This window comes from Chironomus tepperi, unplaced genomic scaffold (assembly GCF_022539635.2).
Source record: "Chironomus tepperi strain 1889 unplaced genomic scaffold, CSIRO-AGI_Ctep_v1 contig_196, whole genome shotgun sequence".
Classification (NCBI taxonomy): domain Eukaryota; kingdom Metazoa; phylum Arthropoda; class Insecta; order Diptera; family Chironomidae; genus Chironomus; species Chironomus tepperi.
This window is the reverse complement of record NW_027226318.1, coordinates 1,411,075-1,437,062: the sequence shown is the minus strand read 5'-3', so window position 1 is coordinate 1,437,062 and position 25,988 is coordinate 1,411,075. Positions and strand designations below refer to the sequence as shown.

The following is a 25,988-nucleotide window of genomic DNA, read 5'->3' as shown; positions in this document are numbered from 1 at the left end:
AAGTTCGAATAAATTCAAATATTAACCCAGTAAAAAAATCATAGCAGGCATGTCATTCGAATTTGTCAACAAAATTTTCAAAGTTATTTAAATTTTGCAATTGTGAAAATCTCAAATTTGACAGGCAATTAAAGAAATTTTATAAATTTTTCATTTTCACATCCAACGGATGTTTCAAAAAAATTCCGAATTTTCGGAGATCTAGTGAAGATTTTTTTCTATTGGAGACGACGAGAAAGTCTACAAGTTTAAACTTTATATTTGGGTAATATTCTGTGAAAAACTTTAAAAAAGATTAAAAATTTAATGCGAATATCTGCCTCGAATATGAGATTGAATATGTGATAAATTTATCAGAAATGCACAATATACAAAGGAAAATGCAGAATTTATGATAAAGTGTCGTTGTATTGTCTCAAATTAAATAAAATCTGCAATTTTTGTGACGAGAAAGAAAAAAAAAGTTTTTTTTGTGCAAAGTGAAAAAAAGTTTCCCAAATGGATTAAAATAAATGCACAGAAAAGTTTAATAAATATGACAACAGTCTATGTCAATAGTCAGCTTAGTTAATTATATAGTCACTATCGTGTAAAGTCTATCAGAGCCAAGATTAATAAGAAAAATAGAAAAATTTTCGTGTCTTGTTTTTGTTTTTCTTTTGTCATATGAAAAAATTGTGATTTAATTAAATAAAAAAAAGGAAGTGAAAAATTCAAGTTTGATTCAAGACAAAAGAAAGGAATAAGCAGTGAGAATCTAGAGTGAGAATATAATCATAATAAGATATAAAGAAAAGAAAGAGAAAAAGTGATAAATAGAAAGTGAGAGAAAAATGGGAGCTAAGGCAAGTACAGCTGCTGGAAATCAAAGTCCCCGAACATTTTCAAATTCATCGAGCAGTGATGTGGTATCAGCTGGTAATAATGCAACGAGTTTCAATTTTTTGCGTGCTATTAATAGTGTAGACGGCGTATCAGCTGATTCACGACAAAGAGCACGAAGTATGTCCGCCGTACAAGACTTAAGTGATATTCATACAGCATCCTCTTCCTCAAATCATCATCATAACCACCATCATTATCCTCAAAATGCATTTTCCACTTCCATTCATCATCATCACATTGTTAATACTCAACAACAGCCATATGATGTTGTTAATGGTTTTCCAAATGTAGGTGCTGGTGCTCACTTTGATCTCTCATCAAACAGTCCCGAGGAAAGCAATTCACATGATGAAAACAATCAAATGCATGCGCTTGGTATCGGACGGGTCGTAGCAACATCATTGCCTTCTCACATTTGGTCCTTAAATGGTGAGTTTGTCATGTTTATTTTTAGAACAACACATGCAGTTACTGCCTTAGAATTTTATTTATTTATTTAATATCTTATGAATTGTGTGTTGATACCCGACCTCCACTGATTGAACTCAATTTGTGTATGTGTCTGTATGAGTGTGTCTGGATGCATGACACAATTCTTTTTTCCGTCTGTTTCTATTCCTTTTTTTACTTTAAAAAAGCCGTGTATGACGTGAATATAATGTCATACTCCTTCACGACCTGTGAATCGACTACTATTTCCAATAAAATTTCATATCGACAAGTTGGGCCTTTCTCGCCGCTTGCTTTGTTTCACATAATGAGTATATCTAGATACATTTTTGTTTCTGTGTGTTCCTTCTATTATTATAAGCAGTGACATTTATCAGCGCAATTATTTTTTGATGAGTACATTTCGATTGTGTTTGAGGCATTGGCGAGGAAACAATTAACGATTGAAAGTAATAAAGTCATTCGAGAGAATAAAAAGGGATTGAATGCGACGCAAAATACCCTTTCTTAAAGCTACTTTAAAGGTGAATGAATCATTTAATGAGATTGAACAAAATTTGCAGCAACAAAAAAGAATATCTCATTTTATTGTCATTTAGGTACTTCTTTTTATTGCAAATTTGAATGTTTTAAAGCTGTTTAATGATGAAGATTGGAGTTGATACTTTTTTTGTGTGCTTCTTTTTTCTCTCTGATGACTGTTTATTTAGATGTTTTTGCATGATGAACTCATAGTTTTTTCTGTGAAAATTGTTTTAATACTTTTTTGTGAGATTATTCGAGTTTATCGACATTTTTTGATGATTTCCTCTTTTAATCTACAAATTTAGTGTTAATTTCTTATTGTTTGCACTTGTCTGTGACTCATAAAAGCGATAAATTAGTTAAATTAAGAAGAAAAACTCCAAATAATGTAATTTTTACAAAAACTTCGATTTTTAATCAAAAAGGGTCTGCAACTACTCAAATAATACAAGGAGTTTATTCAACATAGTTTTTGCCCCTTAGAGAAGAAAATCCGTTTGTTTACATTAATGTTTTATCCACAATGAAGGCAATTTCATTGTATATCTGTTTATTCAATTATTAATAATCATTTGATTGACGAAAATAGTCATATTTAGCAGAACATTTTGTTGCCATTGTCATTACCTATCAGAAAAAAATCAATTTCAATACATTTTATGGAAAGCTTGTAAAAAAATGACTTATCATTTTCACAGAATTACCAAGCCATGTTATAATGATATAATCTACTCCTGCCTACGCTATATCCGTTCTGGTTGAACAGATTTAAAATCATCCTAATTTAATTTTTTCGCATCTTTGGGTTTTAATGTGAAACTGTTTTGATGTGAAGTCTTGCTTAATCCAGAATAATTCTTGTGAATTTTTTTGACGAAGAAGGGAAAGTTTTAAGAACTTTTTCTGACTTCCTACATCCAAGTGAAATGCGTGAACATCAGTTAATTCATCAGTAAAATTCTAAAAATAAGTTTACGATATAATTAGTTACAAAAGATGTACGAGAATTGATCAATAAACTAAGTATATACAAGCTAAGAGATCCGAACTGATTTTTATCTTTACATGCTCAGGCTCTATTTTTAATTTGAACTTAGCAAGTTGATCAAAATAAATCAGAAAATGCCATTATTTTATAATTCGTACATATCGACGTAATAATTGGTATTGAACATAAACAGCACAAATGGATATACAGAACAAAAATATTGATGTAATGATGACGTTTGAATAGACGATACACAAAAAACACAGATGAAAATGTCAAGAAACCATTGAATGCTAAGGACTCATGGCGAACCTTTTTCCATCATCATACCGTACACGAGCTGTAATGGCATACGTTCAATATTATTTACATCACACGCAATGAAAAATCAAGAAATAATGTGAAACAAAGCGAAAAAAAGAAAATATAAGTTTACTATGGCATTTGTATTTTATTTTACGTCATCATGGTTCAATTGAGTGATCCAAAGGGTCTTTTTGGCGAGAATTAAAAAAGTTTTTATAAAAATAAATAATGAAAAGCTGTTGTAAAAGGAACGCTTTGTGCGTTTATGTATTCATGATTATATAAATCAGTTCCACTCATTCCCTTCTCGATCCTGACGCAAGTTTCATAACCTGTCAATTATAAAATGTCCATACGCTGAGATAATTATTTAATTTATTTTTTCTCAAAAGTACATTAATAAATAATGTTACGAGCATATTGGAAGCATTAAATTGATTATCTCTGCTTTGACTATTATAATATATCAATTGCATGTTGCGTTCATATTGTAATACAGCATAGAAACAGAAAAAAAGCAGCATAATATTCTAAATTGAAAATGAAAATGTGTCGAAAATGGGTACTAAAAAAACTTGGGGGTGCAATTCCAAATTTGTTGATTGTTTTTGTTTTATGAATAAGAAGACAGTTTATATTATGTATTAAAAGGAGTGCTGTATAGTCTCATTTGCATAGGGTCATCTTCTTAAAAATGGTGTATTTATATTAGCTGTTTGATGTAAATAACATTTAGAACCAAGCACCCTTCCTTTAACATTGAAATTCCAATCCTAGTTACAGCTCATAAGTCAACAGAGCATGCACTAAATGTCAAAATTTTTCGATCCTTGCCCTTACTCAAGCTTCAAATTCTTGTTCAGCAAAATATTTTGTTACACTTTTTTTCCTCAATCTACGCAGTATCGATTTGGACTTTATCTGCAACGAAAAACATCAAGATAACAGAAAAGTGTTTATTGACTGGATATAACAAAAGAAAAAAAAGGCGCAAATAGCTTAAATTGTGATAAATAATGAAAATAAACATAGTGATGTAGTCAGGGTTGGAATTAAAGGTTTTGTAAACATTTTGAACCGAAAATTAAATTATTAACGGTCGTAAAATATTCAAATTATTAGTTCTAAAATTTAGTACAAAAGGAAAACATTTGTAAATAATTAGAAATTTTACTTTTTGACAATTTTAAGCTTTCTAATAACATTTTGTATGGAACACAACATTATAACAGTTTCAATTTCATTGCTGTTCAATTTGTAACTAAAATTATTGTTATAATTACCAACTTTTATGGCTTTTGATTTGTAACGGAAATTTTTTTGAAAAATCTGTATACGTATACATATACGTATATATACGTATAAAATATACGTATATTTGTATACGTATATATACGTATACGAATTTGCCCAACCCTAGTATGTATGCACACGTGTGTGTGTGTGTGTTGGTGATGAAGAAAAAAAATTGTTCATAGCCTCCCGGTGTGTTTTTTTTCTGTTCCTTTGCGGCACAGAAAAAAATTCTCAGTCAGTCTTGAGCCGCAAAGCGAGTTACAATTATAAGGAACAAAAATTTATTGTTTACGAGTGCTATTCATTCAGTTTTATAAGTCGAGTCGAGTCGGATGAGACACATGTATATAAAGTCTCTTTTTTATTTCGTTTGCTTAGCAAAGCTATAATTTGTGTCAAATGAGATAAGCCTCAAATGTGTTATCGGGGACTATAGATTCTTAAAAATAAACAAACAATAAGAAAGAGTTAGCTACTCGTGCCTGAAAAGTTAATGTTAAAAATATTAATAAATTAGCATAGAACACAAAGTTCAGTATCTATATAGACCTGGGATATAAATATTTAATCAAATGTCCCTTCAATAAATTCCTATAAAGCAATTAGAATCGATTTTCCATTAAAGTGTCGTGATATCAAGTTCAGGTACAAAGGCACATTGATTTTTGTCATTTTATTCTGCCTCCTACAACTTTATTTTTCTGTTTTATTAGTGCCGACTGGTGGAGTATAATCATCATTGAGCGCAGAAACTCCTTATTATTTCCGCCGTAATTTTGTGTTTCTACGTACGAGATCCTCATTCTGTCTCTCTTTCTCTCCCACAACTATTACCTGCTGTGTTTTATTGCCGTAGCAATTTGCTTCATATAGAAAGTAGTCACATTTATGCATATGACTATAATAACATTTGCCAATCTTGCAATAATCAAATCATAATAGTGCTGTCGAGTATTTCCAGTGGTCGTGAACCTTGTGAAGTGAAATCAAAAACGAGAAACTTTCTTGCGTGCCAAACAAAATATAGGAACGAATAATATTTTTTATATTTTGTGAAAATAAAAAGTGATAAACGCCATGGGTCTCACATTAGGCACCCATCATAATAATAATCATCATCATCATCATTCTGAATCAAATTTATCTTCGACATCATCAGCTTCGAGGGTTATTAAAAGCTTTGGTAAGAGAATATAAAGTCGTAATAAAATAGTATAAAAATTCTCTATCGGGGTCGTCCACTTGTCACGTAACGGAGACATGACTTTGCTGTTCCTGTCACTCTTGTGGATTTTTGAGTTGACTGTGATCAACCTGTTCAATATGAGTTGATTTTCCCCTACCCAATTTTGTATCGGGCAGTAAAACGAGTTACACAACATAATATTCGTTCAACTCATAGCCATAACGTCACAAGTGAACAATCCCTCTTGATAAGTTGATATACAAACTTATAGTTGATTCAACATACGGATGAAATATGTATTTGTATGTTAATTAACCGGTTTTTTCTCTCTCTTGATGCAATTTTTTATGACTTGCTAATTTCTTGTATATAAATAAGTCTCATGAATTTCATATTATGGTTGAATGTTTGAAAACAAAATCAGATGAAAATTTGGTACAGGGGCTGTCTAGGCCAAATAAAGGTCAAGTGCAATTTTAAAGTTTTGTTAGGTTATTGAGCTGTATGAAAAGGTAGAGTTAAGTTACTTGTCTTTTTGTTGGTCGTACAGGTCAATTGTTATTGACGGTCGTCCTCGGATAGCGCCAGAAGTTAGCGCCTCTTTCACTTTGTCAAATTGCCAAAACATTGAAATAATCTTAAATTTAAATTTTGAACTTAACTTTCATTTAACGTTACTGGATTCTTAAATTATTAAACTAGTAGATGTTTAACATTAAAAGATCAACAATAAGACAAACATTTACATTAGTTTAGTTCCAAAATCAATGAAATGAAAGCATTAATTGATAAGATAGAAACTTAAAACTATTAAATCGATAGTGTAGATATACGATTAGAAGCCATATCTAATTCCATAAAAAATTTCAGCTTTAACAATGACTTGCAAAATTTTTCTAAACAAATAAAAGCTTTGTCCGATAAACTGGAAATATCGACATAGTAAACTTTTTCATTTTTCACGCAAAAGCAACCTTTTCGAATCTTTGTCCAAGCTGATATCTTGTTCAATCGATCTGATACTGCCTCTCACATATATATGTCCCTTTTGTCTTCACAAAATCACATGAATTTCACAATTTTTTGCCCTGTTTAATTACAAAGAATGACTTTTCTGTTTACCCATTTAATATTCTCTTATCACTGATAACGATAAATTACTTCATACGTCGAAAATATTATTATTTCCTTGCCTTTCTGGAAAATTTCTTGATACACAATATTTTTCATTATCGTCTGATCGCTAATCGAGATTAGAGGGGAAGTTCGATGATTATATAGACATGTGCGCGTTGATAAATATTTAGCATGAACTTGTACGAAGCAGATAAAAAAGACTTCCTTCGTATCTTACTTGTTTTTTTGTGTTTTTTGCTTATTTATTTAATATTCACGTATTTTATTTGGTTGAATGTCGTATTTGATGATATTTATAGACGTGGTATTGCACATCAAAATAAAGATATAAACATAATGTAATGTTGAAACCATAAGACGAGCACTTAGAACATGTTCTAGCTTTAATTCTCTTTGTGTTTTTTTTCTGCATAAATTGAATAAAATCGTCTGTTTGTCTAACGACTTTGACATATTTCTTTGTGCATTCTTTTCTTTGAGGAAATAAAGGAATTAGATGTTGTTTTGGACAAATTTGAGTTTAGGGAAAATTGAATTTTAAAATATAGCTTTGGATATTGAATATCTTATTATACCAATTTTTTTATGGAACTTGGAAATGTAATTGAGGTAGATGAAGTGCTGTAGATGTAAAATTTTCACTTTATTCAAGCTACATATCCTAAAAATTAAAAAAATTTTGAAATCATTGTTTGCAAACAATCCAAATTAAGATTTTTGTTTTTCATGAAATTTAATTTTAAAACAGACATTATTGTTGCCATAACATTGATCTGTTGATGATATTTATGTTAAAGTTTGATATTATAAAGATCCAAGACTTCTAAAGTGGTTAGAAAATGAAATTTTCAAAATTTTCAATTAAAAATTCTAAATTTTCTGCATTTTATCAATAACTAACTGCAAGTTATCAGAGCTGACGTCAATATTAATGCATTAACATTATCTAATCAACCAAAGTTCCTCCTCTGACTTTATTTCAAGTTCAAAATGATTCCATTTCCATTTTTTCATTCTTGTAACAAAGAACAGAATTTATAACTTCTTGTCTATAAAATAATAACAATATTAAGGAACATAACTATGCAATGAAAACAACAAGCAATGCGCTGATGAAAGATTCTTGTTGATATGAGCTATACAAAGAATTCTTTTCCATATTCTCAACTGAATTTTTTTTCTCTTCTTCTTATTCATGACAAGCACTTGAAAGCTTGATAAAGAAATAAACAAATACAATTTTTGTGCTTCTCCTTTCAATTGCATGGATGAAAAGTTTTCTGCTTCAATTGAATTTGTTTTTTATGAAATTCTTTTGATCATAAATAGAGCATGTTTTCTGATAATTATGGAAGAAATTTATGGGTTTTGAGGATGGATGCCAATAAGAATGATAGTGATAAAGCGATTTTGGGTGTGCTAGGAAGTGCAGTTTGGATCTAGGAACTAGGTTTTTGGATTAACATGAGATTTAGATGGATTTTGTTCAATTTGCAAAAGATCCAGTGAGATTTGAAAATGATCTAGTAAACTTTGGAAAAGATCCAGTAAAATTTTGAAAAGATCCAGTAAAATAACTTTCAAAAGTGTCCAATTCCCGTCTCTAACTCGCGTATAGAACAAAGAGAATTCGAATTTCTCAAACCGAATTATGTATGAACATTTCCCATGAATCATTTATTATTCTATGGGAAACAAAACAGAGAAAATTTTTCATAATTAAGCTGAGTTTTGTTATGAAGGAAATTGTTGTTTTTAAATTCTTAAACGAATTTTTTTACGGTGCGATAATTAAAATTTTAATTTTTTTACTTACCATAATAAAAAGTGATTCAATGAACTGTGGAGCCATGAATCTTTTATATTTTCAATGATTATATGAAAATGTATTTGGTGCTCTATAATTCAATGCAAATTTGATGAATGTACTATGTAAATTGTGGCTTATTAGATGAACTTTGTATGTATAGTTTAGTTCTTTGTAGCTAGGTCTGCCCTTATTTGGATTATTTGTTTACATTTCAGAACTTTATATAATAATTAAGTTTATACTCAAACTCTAGAGTTTGTATAGCTTCTTGATGTATTTGAGACATAAACTCCAACTTTACATCCATAAAATCATTCTCAGATGCGCTATTAAAGCACTATATCCTTTATTGAACTCAAATATTTACAATGTAAACATCATCTTATTCAGATTCTCAAAGAATTGTCTACGACCTCGACTGATAGCTATGATAGTTCTTTAAACTTTCATCAGATAATAAATTATCATGCAAAGTCAAAGAGAAAAGTTCCTTAACCTCTGAACAGATTTCATTTCCCATGATTTTAAGTATTTCTGTAACCTTATCTACTGTCTGATTTGATTCCATTTGCTTATATCAATATTCTTCTTCTATTTAATTGCACTTTAAGTAGTCAACAAAGTAATTAGTTACGTAAGTGTATAAACATCATCATTATCATCACTTCTTCTACACATTTTGATTGATAATGAATAAGAACATTTAAGAGATGTTGTGAGTTGTTCCTCACAAGTAAGGAAAAAAAATACCCAAAAACCCATAAACTTTATCAATATATGATATGATATGTCATGAACGTAGTTTATTAACTGACACGCTTGTTGCTTGATAAAGCTTACAATTTATTTTCAAAGTACATTCAATTTCCTTGATACCACAAAGAACTGAATGTATATCGCTTTGTAGCATTTGACGAACCTTTTTTTGCTTTCTTGTTCTTCTTTGTTGCTTCAAACTTTTGCCACTTCGCCTTTTATTTCTGCGAGGAAAGTTTTTCAGTACCAGTAAGTAATGACATTTGGGGATTTTAGAGCGAATTTTCTAGAAACTAACCTCAAAAATTAATAATTCTCATCTAATATCATGATAACTTTAGATTGTAGAACTTTTTTCTAGCAGTTCTACAAGAATCCTCCTGGCTACTTAATTGAGAAGATTCATAATGTTTTAGTCAAAATGTTGTATTAAATACAATGTCCTCAAGAAATAAAGCACTTAAAAAATCACTTTACTTCACTTTAAATATGAAGAAGAGAAGTAAAAGTTTTACATTTAGTTTTTTGCGACTATGAATACACCTAGAAAGAAACGAATGGAAGCATGACAGAACTTTGTAGCAAAAGAATAGAATTAAATTTCAAACATGAGAAAGTTTTTGTTCATCCTTCACATTTCCATCACCTGCCAAGTATCGTAATTGACTACTGTTTTCATAGAGTTACTGCAGTTGTTAATGCATTGGTTGCTATATGATTACTATTTGTTGCTGTTGATGCAAAACTGATTTGTGTGTTTTATTAGAAAACTTTTTGTTTGGATATGAATGGGGATAGTTGTTGAAGGATGTGGACAATTAAAGTTAAATGATGGAAAGGACAGTATGTGTGATTGGTTTGGGATGAATAACCGAGTAAAGTATAATTGAATTTAGTAAAATTTGTGTTTGAAAAGCATTGTTTACATTTCCACTTGAAGATTTTGTCCTTTAAATTTGGATTAATTGGTTGTTTATTGACTGTTTGATTGATTGTTAAGTAATGTTTAAGTATGAGCACAGCCAATAGCATCAATAAAAGTAAATAAATCAGCTTGGATCACTAAATAATTACAAAATTCTATTTCGACTTAAAAATCTGTTTACAAAGAAATTTGGCGCGATAATATGCAAATTTTTAAAAATAATCTAATTTCATTCATGTATGGCGTACTTGAGTGCCGAACAGTGTCCATGAATAATTCACATTTAGCCTATTCATTGATAATAATAACATGAATATTAATTAAAATATACAGATAAGAAGACAACATTGTTTATTATGTAAAGGAAGTAACTTAATTCAATGTTTTTGTCGGCTTAATACCTACATCTTATTGATTCTATTGATCAAACTGCCGATTAAAAATGAGAATCAAATAGTTTTTATTGGACTTTTGTTTCGTAACAATTGATTATTTACTTTTGAGCTATAAAGTCAGTTGTTATGATTCACAATCTATGTATATACATTTTTTGAGATGTTATTATTATGGCAAATATTGATATTACATGGGATTATGAATCTCATATTTTGTGTATAATAATATATGTCTAATTTCACAAACAAGTGCCTTTAAGGCACTGGAAGATTACTTAATTCTGAAATGATTATTTTGCTGTGTAAATGCTGAACTGTAAACTATTTAAAGGGTTGATTTAAATTAAAATAATATCAATAGTAAACACCTAAGAACTTTATGGAACTGAATATTCATTAAAAGTTGAAATTTCACGCATTTCATCGATTAAAATTTTCATTTCATTTTAATTGTCCCTAAAGAAAATTTACGTCATTTTGAGAACGCCACAAGTGCTTAATTACTGTGCTATATAAAGCTTATGAAATATTCAGGCAATGACTCAAAGAAATTGTTATTCATTGTATATGTTTCAAGACTTGTTGAGAATTCCAACGAAAATGCTCCATCTTATGTTCATTTAAATTGTAACTACTGTCCAGCCCATTAAATACCTCAACAAAAGGTTATCATTTAAAGTTCAAAATGCACGATTGTTTATTATTTTGTACTCATAATATTTACTTGATGCTGCTCGAGTTATTTCTCAGTTTTTGGTTCTGGCTGTATCACATTACATCACATTGTGGGGTCGTCTATAAGTGATGTTGATTAGATCAGTCGTAGGCAACCTGTACGTCTAGACTTACTACCAAGGTGTGATGTCCACTGGATAAGATAATTAGGTTTCTATAGCTCCTGTCCATCTGCCTAACACAATACAGTAAGCAAGATCCAGTTGACGATCCCTAACCTCATAACCAAGACATCACTTCCCACCAACCCCACTGTGACCTTTTTCACTTTGAGTCGATAATATGAAGGGAGAAAAGAAAAAAAGTCACATATTACTTCTAATCTTGTATTTTTGTGTCTGCCTCAACCTCATGTATTTGACAATGTCAAATAAGTTTGACATTTTTACTGAAATTCATGATACAGCCTGAAATAAAAAGATGAAAATGAGGCAAATAAAGAAGAACTGAGAATGCAGATAGAGATGTTAAGCTACAATGAAGCGAGTGACAATTCTAATTTTCATACGAAAGGAAAAACTTTTGCTAATGACGTTTATGGTTCACCAACATTTCTCGTTCACAAAAAAAGGAGGTGGCAGTTCTAACAGAATGAAAAAAAAGAGAATATTTCCGGCTCATTTTACTTTGTAAATATGTGAAAATTTTTTTGTGTACGATGAAAATATCCCCCATGGAAAATTGTCATTTTGTACAAATGTACACATTTTATCGCAAAAAAAAGAACTTTTCTTCTCAAGCTGCATTAAATATTTACAATTTCAGGCATGGGATGATGAACTTTAATTATGAAAATAGCAATGGTGTGAAGTTTTTGTTTGCCAATGGGTAAATTCCCACACTCTAGATTCATTTGGATGTTTACTTTTGGTTTGTCTTGAAAAAGAATGTTGATTCTTACTTTAGTACAGGATCTTAATTTAGTACAGAATATTTGAATGTTGATAAGAATATTAATTGATGAATTTTGTTATTTCTGTTAACTTAAACAGTGATGGATGTTCTTTTTCTCAAACTTGATGGTATATAACATAGAAAAACCGATAATATGATAGTTATTCAGCCTGTTTTAGTATCAAAATTCTTGAAAAACTAAATTTTCAATTTGATCTTCTTGTAAACAAAAATTTTGATTAATTACATCATGCGACAATGTTTCTAGAGCCTTGCTACAAGCTTGATTCATCGTTAGTTCTCTAATTCTATATTATTCAGAATAAGCTCTAATATACAGCGCGCAATCTTCTCTAAGCTTTACTTAACCTTAAAAAGTATCTCTTAATGAATCCATTGGCTCACCTCACAATCCGTACTGCTGGAATTTTGATTGTCATTTCATAATCTGCCCAAAAAAAGTTGGAATTTCCTAACATTTGTGACCATTTTCGTAATCACATCTGAATTACTTCAAAGACAAAAAACTTTATCAGAACTTCCTATCATATTAACAAGAGTTTTTAGCTTGCGGTCTCTTTTAACGCATTCATTGGAATGGAAATTGATTATTCATGACAACAGAATATCCACCGAAAAGTATGAAATAAAATAAATTGTTGACACAGTCACATTCAATCTAATTAGAGATTACTGCAATTTATATGAAAAAAATGTTATCGTGCAGCAACGAAAGTCATGTGAAATATAATTGCGGAATTCAGCAGTGACTCATATACATGCTCAAAGTACTCTTTTTTTGTGTGCTGTATCTATCAATCTCTTTTTTTATATCAACCTACAGCGTTCATTACGTCATGTCGCTTACATAAAAAAGTGACAAATTCAAGTGAAAATAAAATGAAATCAGATTTCCCATGTGAGCAGTGTCAGGGATGCTTCCATTACTTTATTTTTTTCGGTCGTTTATATTTTCATCGAAATGTTTGATATGCTTACATAGTAATCTGCTTATGGAAATAAATCATATTTATTTATCTTTACAACTTTTTTTTTATCTGACTGAATGTTTCAATTATCAGATTTAAATCAGATGTGACAACTCGTCCGTTTCCTTTTTCAAACGGTATGATATTGTGTTAGGAATTACTACGGTTTATATGGCTTTATCTGTTTTTAAGGTTATTTGGTTTTTTACTCAATAAAGTAGATTCAGAGAGCGAGTGCAACTCGTTTTTAGCTAGCTAAACTCGATGTTGCCCTTTGGATGGATCTTCCGTATTTGGAAGCTAGATTAGATTCATAAATTGAACAAAAACATCAAATAAGCCTCAAAATTTCAATTTAAAAAGATCCAGAAGCAATACGTGAAACCTCAAAAGTCTCACACAAAGTAACAAGTTATTATGATAATAGACGCAACATTCTAAGACCATACGTGATTGAAATCCTGTGTATATGACTTACAAAAGCACACAAAAGGCAAATAAATAACAAATCAATCACATTAGGAATGAAGGAATAATAAACATGTGCTTTAACTTCCACGAGGCTGAGTTTGAATAAAAAGTAGTCGGTTTATACAAGACATGACGCAATGATGGCATGTTGTAGCAGGGATGGATTAAGGGAAGGATTTCTTGGATCTCTAGGCATCTGGATCAGTGAATTTGGGTAACTGCTACCATTTCACATCTGACTCAGTGTCTTTGGTCACCAAGCTACCTTACGCTACCTGACTCAATGTCCTTGATCATCTAGCTACCTTATCACATCTGTTGCAAACTTAACCAAACCTCCCATTCCTCCATACACCTCAGTTCCACAGAACTAGTTTGACAAACTTTTCAACGTCAAAGGAATAAGAAGTTCAAGATTCTATGGAAATTTAAAGAGTTCTCGTGGCTTTATCATACTCCGTACACAAGTCCAAATTAATTCTATGGAATATTTTTCCGGTAGTACAAACATCAAAGTCACATTTCACATGCAGATTATTCCGATTAACTTTAGCGCGATTACATCTACGTCCCACAAGTCTCAATAGTCCATCAAATTATACAGAACAAAAAAAAAATCTCAATTTATACAATCTGGATTCTCTTTCGTAAACAAAACTTACTTAGTCATATCCGTTTAATATTAAATGAATTAATATTTAATGAAGGTGTCTTATGGTTTTGTAGCTGCTCTCGTGTCCTACATTATACAACCGGTTAGATGCTTTACGAAATTACAAAGAATGAATAAAAGTTATTACGCGTACATATTAATGCTAAAGCATATACTGCCTCACATGAATGAAAAAGAGATTCGCTAATTGAATGTGTACACAAACACTTGCTAAACATATCACGTTGCATACCCTGAGCTTTACTAAAAAAAAGTAATGTGAATGGCAAAAAGAACAAGAAAATTGCTTGCACTTAACCAACTTCTTGCTTCATATTGACATAATGGAGCGATGCTTGTTATTATTTCATTTCCATTTATTGAAATTCACCTCTTTTTTCCACCATACTTGTGCTTGCAATTTGCATTAGTTGATGACGACTGGGTGGGAGGAATTAAACTTAATACATCTGATTACTTTGACTTCTAATGCGACTAAATGGGCTAAATGTACATTTACAAATCTCGGTTGTAACCTTGCCATATACTTAAGTTTTACTGCCGATAATTCTTATCCTGCCTTAACAAATTTTGTTGCTGGAAAATTATTTTTGAAGGATATTAAGTATATGGATGTATTTCATGTAGCTGGATGTATTTCATATGATTGGATGTAGATGCTTTGATAGTAAGGAAGGCTATGGATTGCAATTGATCTGTACGGTTAAGAAGGGTTGAGGTTCTAGACGATGTTGATGGTACTAATCTCTGGTTGCGGGACTGACTAAAGGACCTCCAAACCTAGAGGAATAGGTTGCGGCTAGTCAACCGTATGACTTGTTCACTTTCTTGCACTGTGGATAAACCCCTGCCCTTATAAACTTGATGATAGCTAGATACCCTTTCCATATTATCAAAGATTACATCCTCTAGTCAATTCCGGGAATGTTAGCGTATTATAAATTCAGCACAGGATCTTAAGCCTCTTATCAAGATATGTTTACGTGTTTAAATCCACAATAAATGCGCTGTAGTTCCATTATCCCACCAACTCTTTGAGATTCCTTTCTCTCAACTTCCTTCCTTTCATTTTAGCCCATTTTAGTTTGCCTACATACTTCAAATTTACTATGCGCCAATTTTCTCTTGATATATATTTTGAATATGGTCGCGTTTTTCTGGCATTTGTGTTGATTGATGCTACCCTTGACTTCGTTTACCATTTTGTACAATTTCTCTTTTGTTCAATTTGAATACATCAGACAAATGTAATGAAATGTTTATATTCCCAATGAAATGGCTGGAAATTTGAATAGATGGATGAGAAGTTTCCGACATTGAAGGCAATTCCTACTGATTATAATAATGATGGTAATAAAAAGTTTGTATGTAGACGAAAAATTTTGAACATTTCATTATATGAAATACCATCAATAAATTTCTTTCGTTCTACTTTCCTGTTCCTCAATTGCTGTGAAAAATGGATAGAGCTTAAAGCTTTTGTTTATTGAAAAAGATCTATTTTATTATTTTCTCATTAATTATTATCAATTTGGGCCTTATGAAAAGTTGATTGAATAAACAAGGATCTCTACGCATATTTTAATTATGCTGTATATCCTTGCTTAGTTCTGCAAACTAATTATTTTAATAATATTTACTTATCAAATTTGATTGGCAATTCCATGAAATTTATCATCAAAAGAAAGAATTTTAATTGGCATGATTATAATTTAGTTTACGGCACCTTCACTGGATGTTATCATTTAATTTAGGAATGACTCATTAAAATTTTAAAAAGTTTTGATGATTGTTATAAAGTTTAAAGATAATAGAAGAAGTTGATAACTTTTATATGAACTTAGATATCCTAATTGAATAGTTTTATTCGGATGTTTGGACTAAAATACCTTTAAATCGATATTTAACTTTAATTTGAAATTTAGCTCATTTTATCATCTCTGGATCTTTAAGGTTTCAATATTGAAGCTATTTATCGTAGAATTATCAAATTACTGACGATAATTAAGACTTGATTACCTTAAAATTTTAAGATCTTATAGAATTTCAATTTGGATTGTTTGTAAACAAAGATTTCAAAAAGTCAAATTTTCCCAATTCTAATGGAACCAAAATTAAATCTGATAACAGAAGAAAACATGAATATTAAGCCTAAAAACTTGCTGAGTCTAGACATTATTGTTGTCAATCAAAAAGACTTCTTACTCTAAATTTGATCAAACTAATGCAAACATCCATCCAACAACAAAGTTATGAAAAATTTGCTAGATTCTCGACAAACATTCCAAAGAAAATTGTGTTTCGTCCCAAATAACATTAAGCAGAAAGTCCCACATCATTTTCTTCATAGCTTAAACACATTCTTGTGTACATTCCATTAAAAAAACAGAGATACTCAAGAGATGAATTTCCCAGAACTTTTCATTGAATAAACAAAATATCAATAATCATCAGAGATGCAAAGTCAGCTAGAATGAATATTCAATGAATGAGAAATCTCTAGAAAAAAATCTAAATTAGTTCATTAACAGCAGCAATCATAGAAATCTCATCAAATTAGAAGTAAAATCAAAGAAAAAGATCCAGTGTTGCTCAAACTTGTTTGCGCCACGACAACTGTTGGTTATAAGTGTCGACCGAATCCACACGCTGTTCATGGCGGCACAATTGTGTCGCGGACCACAGTTTGGATAACTCTGGATTAGACTTTAATTTATTTTTCTTTTCCTTCAGCTTGGCATAGGTCAAAAGCACTTTTGTTCTTATTTCCATTTCCTTAACTGACCCTCTTATAGTATAAGCCATGGCATAATGGAAATTACTATCGATGTTATCATCATATTAAGTTACAAAATTAATGACTCAAATTCAGCCTATAATTTGCCCGAAATAATGAAAAGTAAATATTTAATTTAATTTCTAGTCAGAAGTTTTGGATATGGCCAATAGCCAAAAGGGGTGCTATAAATGATTTGTTGAATTTTATACAGCATAATCGAATATTTTTACTGAATGTGACTGAAGAACGAATCTATTATAATTAAGTGGAATGAATATTGAATGACTGGATCTCATGCATGGAAAATTATAGTAATTCACATGCCGTATTTACTTAACATCATTAAGTCTTTGAAATTTTATTGACCACAAAATTCTTTTTCCTTATTTCAGGGTTTAAATGCCCAGTATGCAGCAAATTTATATTACCAGATGATATCGAATGTCATATAGTGATGTGCCTAACGAAACCACGATTGTCATACAATGGTAAGTCATTAATATCGATCCAAATGCAAATTCCATACTCATTAATAATTCACGAAAATTCTACAGAGGATGTACTGAACGATCCGAAAGGTGAATGTGTGATTTGCTTAGAGGATTTAAAATCCGGTGATGTAATCGCTCGATTGCCATGCTTATGTATTTATCATAAAGGGTAAGTAATGATTTGATTCTATGGACAGTTCTACTGTTCCTAATTTGGACATTTATTATGAAGACATTGATTAATTTTTGGTGTGACTAAGTCCAACTCTTCTGGATGTGCTAATTATATGGTGGAATTTTTTTGATGAGTCAATGATTTAGATGGGAATTGGGAATGTAAGACATGTAGTCAACGTAGTCGACACAAAGCTCTAACCCAATATTCATGTATATTTCGATACAGAACTTGAAACCGACTTGGGATTCGCATGAAATGTTTGACTGAAGTCGGCTAATCTGCATATGAAAATTCTACTCGACTTCTAGTTCTTCATATGATTTCCATACGTCAACCAAGTCGACAAGAATACAGCATGACTAGTCGACGTCTAGCTATAACGATATTCATGTCTACTTTAGTCAAATAAATGCTTTCATTGCTCAACCTTATCAATAAAACAGCAATAAACTTACAAAACTCAAGACTATGAATAACTTCCATAGTTCGTGTCAAGCAGTCAGTATACCACACATGAAAACTTTTCAAAAATTTTAAGGTCTAATGAGAATTAAATTGTCTTGAGAAAAAAAAAAGAATTTCCCACAGCAAAATTAGTCCTGAATTTTTTTTTTTTTTCAAATCACTTTCTCTCATGAATAATTTAGGATACGAAAGAATCAAATCACCTGCAACACGTTTTATGCATCAATATTAATGTGTTTTAAATTGAACTTTAAGGGTAGAGCTTGTTGCTGTTGTTGTGTTTATGTCATGATCAATTTTAAGTTTTGTGGAAGTTATTTTGATTTTAAATAAGTTGAAAAGTTCTTGTGGCATTAAGGGTTGGCATCTAGAGGTTCTTGAAGTCAAATTGTAGAAACCGAGATCGAACGTTTCCGGAAAGTCTTGGTTCTGGTTTTGGCATTGGGAACTCTTAGAACAGACCAGGAGCGTACTCATTAGAATACTCAATCATGTTGATCAAGGTCGCATACTCATCTGTTAGGTTATGCGTCACAAGCAGTGGTGTATTCAGGAAGGGTTACAGGAGTCAACTCCATCCCACACCCGCTCCTCTTATGGACCAAATTTTTCAATTTTCTAAAGGGTATAGTGAAGAAATTCAAACCCTTCTCCCCCTGATCTAGTTACTTACTGATCTAGTAACCTTAGAAGAGTTGGACTTAATCTTAGTAACCTTATAATTTATTTTAATTTTTATTTTTCAATTTTAGATGCATCGACAAATGGTTTGAAGTAAATCGATCGTGCCCTGAGCACCCATCTGACTAGTAGATACCCTTCAATTTTTGCTATAGTAAAAATGATGTTGACTATTAATTATTCACAACGCAAGGTTAAACTCCTTTTTTAGATAATAAAACAAGAAAAAAAAACTAATGATAATATAATTAATAATTAATATGAGTAAAAAAAAGAAGTAAAAAATACCATTAATTAATAAATAAATTAATTATACATTTTTACATACTGAGAAAATAATATAATTAAATTATGGGTAAGGAAATAAGAAACAAAAACAAAAAGAAAAACTGAAAGTCATAAAATTAAATTGTTACATATACCAAAATTACATGATGAAGATGAATTGAATCGAGAAGGTCAGTAGAAATGAGAGTATTTGAAAAGTGCTATAATTAAAAAAATATATAAAGTCTTACTTGACATCCACGAAATTTTACTTTTTTGAACATTATCGATCTCAATCGATAATATATAATCCTTGCCATTTGCGATTACATCTGATGTTCTGGTATCAAAATAGAAAATTATTTTCCAATTAATGCTTGTGACTGCCAATGACTGCTGATTGGAGTCATAACTTGAATAATCAATCATTCTGGATCTATCTAATGCAATTTAGAGAGCAGTTAGACATTAGTTAAGACTATGTATCTAAGTAAGATGAGATGATTAAGGTTGAACCTGTTAAAGCATAGCTTATGGAATTAGCCAGTAGTGGACAACCTGTGTGCAGCGGCACAGGTGCTGTTTTGCATTGTGCTGTTTTGGTCAATGCTTATCATCAAAGTGTGCCATGGAAATTAACCAATTTCCAAGACATCAACCCTGTCAGTCAGGAAGTGATTTGCCTGGGAAAAATCTTCACCATCTCTATACAACTGTCCTAGAACTCAAAGTACACAACATTCCTGATTTATTTTAGATCTGGATTTTTCAGACTTCCTTGAATGACTCATCACTGAATACCCTTACTTACATTATAATTTACAGACGTCGGATATAATAATCATGTCAATAGTTACGATGAAAAATCATATGAATAGCTTTAAGACTTGCCAGATCATCCGATAAAGTGCGATGTCTGGATACGTACTGAAATATTTTATTTGCTCAAATAGTTTACATCCGATAATGATTTAGATAAATTTGACAAAGTCATGGATCTATAGAAAAAAAAGTTTCCTTTATTTACTTAGACGTGAATCACAATAATGAGAGTAATGGCTTGTTGAAAAATCAGATGTGTTAGATGTGATGTAAGGAAATTTCCATTTGAATCTTGTCATGATTTGAGTTTTAGTCTTGGAAATTTTTGAGTTCATATCCGTAGGAAATATGAAATAATCAGGATTAAACCCTAGGAATCAGTCATCCCAACTGAAAGTCTGCCTTTGACTCCACATATTAAAGCAGTAACGAGCTACTTTTTATTTTTCATGGCACACTTTGGATACAGGTTGATACCATTGCCATAAAGCAAATCCACTGCCTTAAAGGCTTAATCTTTAGTTTCTGTACTTAAAGCCATTCCGAGCTTAAAGGACTCTCACTATAATAATTCAGACCCGTCGGTACATAAACAAAGCACTCAGCAAGTTCCTTCAGTCAAGTCCTTTACGAGTCACTTCAGAAGGAACGACTACAAGGAACCGCTCGAATTAATTTTGAAGATTAATTCAAAAAGCCAAGGACACATTTTAATGCCAGATCATCAAATGTAACTCAAATGGTAAAGGAACAAGAAATTAAGGAATAAAAAGTCATTGATTAGATAAACAAATTTAATTTAAAAATTAATTAAAAAAATTATTAAAATAAATGTGAAATGATGTAAAATTTTCGTTATAATTTAGGTCCACATGTCACACGATTCATGATGGACATGATGTGAAAAAAGTAAGAAAATTAATAAAAAAAAAGATTTGTATTGATTCTAAGAATCTCCTCATAAAAAAATGATGAAAATATTTGTAGAACGGCTAGAAAAATGCTAAAAAAATTTCCTGAATGGGGTCAGTTCACTTATTACGTAACCAGTTCTAGGTGAAGGGGTCCGTGCCCCTAATGGTCCTCCTGACTACTCCTCCCCCAACCCATAGCTCTTCTTCTCCTAATCCTCAACCATCCCTCCCAAACCTCAAAATGATTCCTCCCCCTAAAGAGTGTTACGTAATAAGTGAACAGACCCCCCAAACTTTTCTCGTCATTTCTTCATCTCTATAAAGTTTTGTTGAAAGAGTAACTGAATGGAAAAACCAGTCAAGGGAAGTGTCGCACCATTAAATAGTCATATTCAGGTTGTAGAAACAAAATCTCCAAAAAAATATCGCCTTGACAGCATTTTTAGTGAAACTACTTTAGAAATGGCCATAAAAAAATTTAATTAATTTTTTTCATCTTTGGAAGGGCTTTATTCGTTTGTTTTTGGACGCTTTGAGGTTAAGAAAAACATTTAAAATTTTAGTAAAAAAAATGAAAACAAAGTAAAAAGGAACCAAGACTGTAACATAAAAAATTGAAATTGTAATAAACGAAAATTAAAATACACGAAAAAATTTTGCTTTTTGTAGGAAAAATGGAACAAAAGTTTGAATTAATTCCATTTAATTGCTCATCGCTGATGCATCACAAAGGAAATATTTGCACTAAATATTAGTTTCTGACTGTGATGCGTACTAGACTCATTATTATGTTCATTTATCTCGTCTCTAGAGTCATAGACCTGAAAATTCATTCATTTATAAGGTTGATCATTCATCTTCGTTTACTTTGAATGGATGTTGTGTGTCTTATAAAGGAATGTGAAATTTTAGTGAAGGAACTGCTTAGTTCTTCGAATATTTGGAGTGTTTGAATTATTTGTGACAAATAGAAATGAGGTACATCCCGAGCAGTACAACTGGTTTGCTAGGGCAACACTATAGCCTGCGTGCCTAAGCTACCGTGCCTAGCTAGCGTGCCAAAGGCAAGATGATGTCCTAATGTTGCTTGGGTCAGCTGTTCTAATTATTAACATCATTACTAATCAGCTGATAATAAAGCTAGCCAGGCAGCAAGCGTTGCATCAAAATTCTGAATCTGGATTTACACCTGCTTTTTAAGCTTACAACCAAATTCCTCTGGTATATTTGATATTGAATAAGGTTGTAAATCAGACACTTGTTACTGAGTAGTTACAGCCTATGATTCTGACTGAATCATATTTCGATTGACGTAATATATCGTAGATACAGTGACATAGTTATTAGATCATCGATAAGTCACCATGTTTACGGCAAAATGCCAAATAGTATGTGCAAGATATTCGGTTTACCATAACGTGCAGCCCTGGCTATCAACTAACCCGAACAGTACAACGTGATCGCTATGGAAACGTGTTCGCGACATAGTGTTGCTACGTACCAGTATCAAAGTTCATACCTTCACCGCCACCTTTATAATCGAGTCACGTCAAACACCTCACTCTTAATTTTCCACAATTCATCACTTCCTTATCTTATTAGGATTATAATTTCTCTCTGCCTTAATCGCATTTTCCCAGAAATTTCATTAACAAATTTTGCACACAATAATCTAATAATGGATTTTTCATCTTCCTCTAGAGGGACGAAGACTTAAAAAATGAACATAATAAGAAAGAAATTCATACAAAGAAATTTAGAGATGCCATAAACTTGCTATTACATTTCTTATATTGTTGTGTTCCTTTTGTAAATAATGATTTTCTCCCTTTTTTCATATGGCTTTCATCCTTTTTATTATTATTATTTCCTTGGGATCTTGTCTCACTTTATCATAAACTTCAAAATGTATATCCTGTATCTCTTATATGATTCATGCGAGTACCATTTTTTTCGATAAAAATGAACAAATAATATCATACAATAAAGTATAGAAAATGTCTCTGTACATATAAATAAACAATATATGAAGCAAAAGAGAAACTGGAAGGAAATATAAAGGAGAGGAAGTGAAAGCCCAAATAAAAAAATCAAGCATAAAAAAATACGAGCAAAAATACATAATCTTAGGTTTCAAGTAAATTTATAGTTTAAGGACAATGAATGTGAAAAGAAGTCATGGAATGATTACAAACTCATTGATGAATGGGTCAAATATCAAATAATCTCGGATAAAAAAAAATTGATTTTTGTCTCGCTTACTTTGTCCATGATTTGATTTCTTATCATCCATAAATGCATGATGAATTAGATGTGATTATATAAATTACTATGGAGTTGTTTTGGATATTGAATCTAGGATTGGGTTACTTTGATGATTTAACTTTGTTACCATGTCTATGAATTGTGATTGAATTTTTGAAAGAATCATCGACTATTTGAAATTGTAACGGTTGTATTTTATTTGAATTTATAACGATTAAGTTTTAGAACAATTTTCAACGGCCAAAATTTATTTGAATTTTTAACGAAAATCGACGCTTTAATTTTATTTGATTTCCTAAAGAATTTTTAACGACTGAATCTTTTTTGAATTTTTAACGAATTTTTTCCGCGTTTGCTCTAAAATTAATTCAAATTTCATTTTACTGTTAAAAAATTACAAAAGTCCTCGTGTTATTGATCGAGGGACTTAAGCGCATTTTTGTCCCAGCGATCAGCAATTGATTAATAAGTCACTTCCAGACCTCAAAAACAAGATCCAGTAGGAATCTGGTCACTTTCTAGACCACGAAACGAGATCCAGTAGGATCCAGTTTACTTCCCGGCCCACAAAACGAGATAAGGGAGGATCCAGTTCACTTTCAGATATTAAAGTCAAGATCCAGTAAGATCCAGGTAACTTCCAGACCTAAAAACCAAGATCCAGGTCACTTCCAGACCTAAAACACAAGATCCAGTAAGATCCAGGTCACATGTAGACCTAAAAAGCAAGTTCAATATATAACTTCCACAAATTTAAGAACTTCATTATTTAACGGATTTTCATAATTCAAATCTCATAACGGTCAAAAAAATTCAAACATTGTTCAGTAAACACTGTTAAAACATCGAATAACATTGAACAACACTGTAAAACAATGAAAAAACGTGTTGTTGTTGTTTTTGTTTATGAAAATGAAAAATTGTTAATTATAGCATTTATGCGTTGATTTGAAACTTTTAAATGCCCGATGCGCCAATAACTTTATGGAACTGATCTTTTAAAACCATTCCGAGCTTTCTACGATGTCTAGATTAAAAGTTTTTATTGGCAGCCGACCGAACAAAGTGTCTTATTAAGCTACCTTTTTGAAAAAAATTTCAAAAATGCGCTAAAAATTTATTCAAATTCATTGAATTTTATGAGCTTTTTCTGCAATTTTTCCATTTAAATTCATCAATTTTACCAAAAATTTAACTCAATTCTCCAAAAATTTATACCATCACATCTAAAACATCATGCAAACCTCCTTTTAGACAAAAAATCATCACAATCAAGTCATTTATAAAATTGGATGATTAAAGAATCGAAATATGGAAAAATCTAAAAAAAAGTTAAAATGAAACTGATAAAAATATGTGATTTATAAATAAAATAAATGAAAAAATTAAATAAAAACATTATTGTGTCTATGATAATAAAGAAAATTGTAATAACTAACTAATAAACGATCAGGAGACCTCAATTTTTGGATATAATCGAATATGTGAGATGACTCTTTATGAGATGCACAATTTTATACAGTTTGGATAATTTTTGGGTTCGTTTGTTCATGACGTTGATCATTTTTGAGGTTAGGAAGCTATAAAGTAGCAAAGGAAGTCCAAAAAACAATTATAATTGATGGACGTCATTGACGAACGACAACTTTGTATGTTGCTAAATAATAATAAACAAAAACGAGGCAGATTTAATCGCATTATTGGAATAATTGATACTGTGCTGTCATGAGAGTGTCACATGCATTAGCAGATGGAAAATTTTCATTAATGTCCATCAAAATGGATAAAAATTGCAATTCTGAACCTTTTTTATACAGACAAAAACATTTTTTTATACAGCAATGAATTTTGCCAATTAAAGTCAAACTCAAATCCTACAAAAAAGATTGAGGAATCTCCTGTATAATAAAAAAAGAAATTAAAAATAAATTTGCAATGCTTAAAATCAAGCAGAAAGAAAAATATTTAAGGATTAAAATTAAATTTGGAGATAAAATGTGAAAAAATTAATTTGAATAAGAAACGTTTCCATGAGCATTAAATGTATTGGAAGGTTAGTAATATTCACTATTGATAATTGACTTTTTTGTATATAGTTAATAATATTAATATTAAATATATGAAAAATAAAATGGAAAATTGGATCAGTGAAAATTCTTTTTGATTTTATTTCCTTTTGTTTGAATTTTTGGAATCAAAATTTTATTAATTTTCAGTTGTGGATTTATAAATTAAAAGCTTCGAAAGCTTGTGACATTCTTAACTAGCTTCTAAGCTTTCGTATTGTATGGAAAAACTTTAAAATTTCAACTTTTGTTTATCATTTTGAAATTTAAATTTTTTGAAAAATCTAAACGCATCAAAGTAAACAAAGGAATTCTTGAGGAATACTTATTGAGTTCTAAAGGACTTTGAAGTTGTTGTGACTTCTTAATGTCACTCTAAGAATTCCTAAGCCATTCTCTAGACACTAAACCTTACTATATTGTGTTCTCTAGAGCAAACAGCTGCTAAATTCTCATTTTTGCATCTAATGAACTCACCATCTATCTAAAATTCCTTGAATTATACTCAACAAGAATAACAAATAAAAACTAGAACAATTTTTTCGACACAACTAAAACGAATTAGTCATGAATTATATTTTCGAGAAAAAAATAAACTAAAATAATCTATTTAGGAGATAAAAACTGACTTAAAAACAA

The 25,988-nt window shown here is 30.7% G+C and overlaps 1 protein-coding gene across 2 annotated transcripts; it reads left to right on the top strand.

The window, feature by feature from the left end:
- Positions 1 to 254: 254 nt before the first annotated feature.
- On the top strand, positions 255 to 25,437 carry LOC139089754 (E3 ubiquitin-protein ligase znrf2). Of its 2 annotated transcripts, XM_070639354.1 has the most exons (5): positions 258 to 1,002; positions 1,177 to 1,314; positions 17,593 to 17,688; positions 17,755 to 17,860; positions 19,087 to 25,437. In XM_070639354.1, the coding sequence occupies exons 1-5, from the start codon at positions 834 to 836 to the stop codon at positions 19,142 to 19,144; spliced, it is 567 nt and encodes a 188-aa protein (XP_070495455.1). In that variant the 5' UTR covers positions 258 to 833; the 3' UTR covers positions 19,145 to 25,437. The 2 variants fall into 2 exon arrangements, with proteins under 2 accessions (XP_070495454.1, XP_070495455.1); XM_070639353.1 differs by having other exon boundaries at positions 255 to 1,314.
- The last annotated feature ends 551 nt before the right edge of the window (positions 25,438 to 25,988 follow it).

What these genes read in the sequence shown, in the direction of transcription:
- LOC139089754 (XM_070639353.1), top strand. Translation starts at nt 834, where the DNA reads ATGGGAGCTAAGGCAAGTACAGCTGCTGGAAATCAAAGTCCCCGAACA. An exon ending in ACCACGATTGTCATACAATG is followed by an intron (nt 17,689 to 17,754) that starts GTAAGTCATTAA and finishes AAAATTCTACAG; the next exon opens with AGGATGTACTGAACGATCCG. An exon ending in TTATGTATTTATCATAAAGG is followed by an intron (nt 17,861 to 19,086) that starts GTAAGTAATGAT and finishes TTTCAATTTTAG; the next exon opens with ATGCATCGACAAATGGTTTG.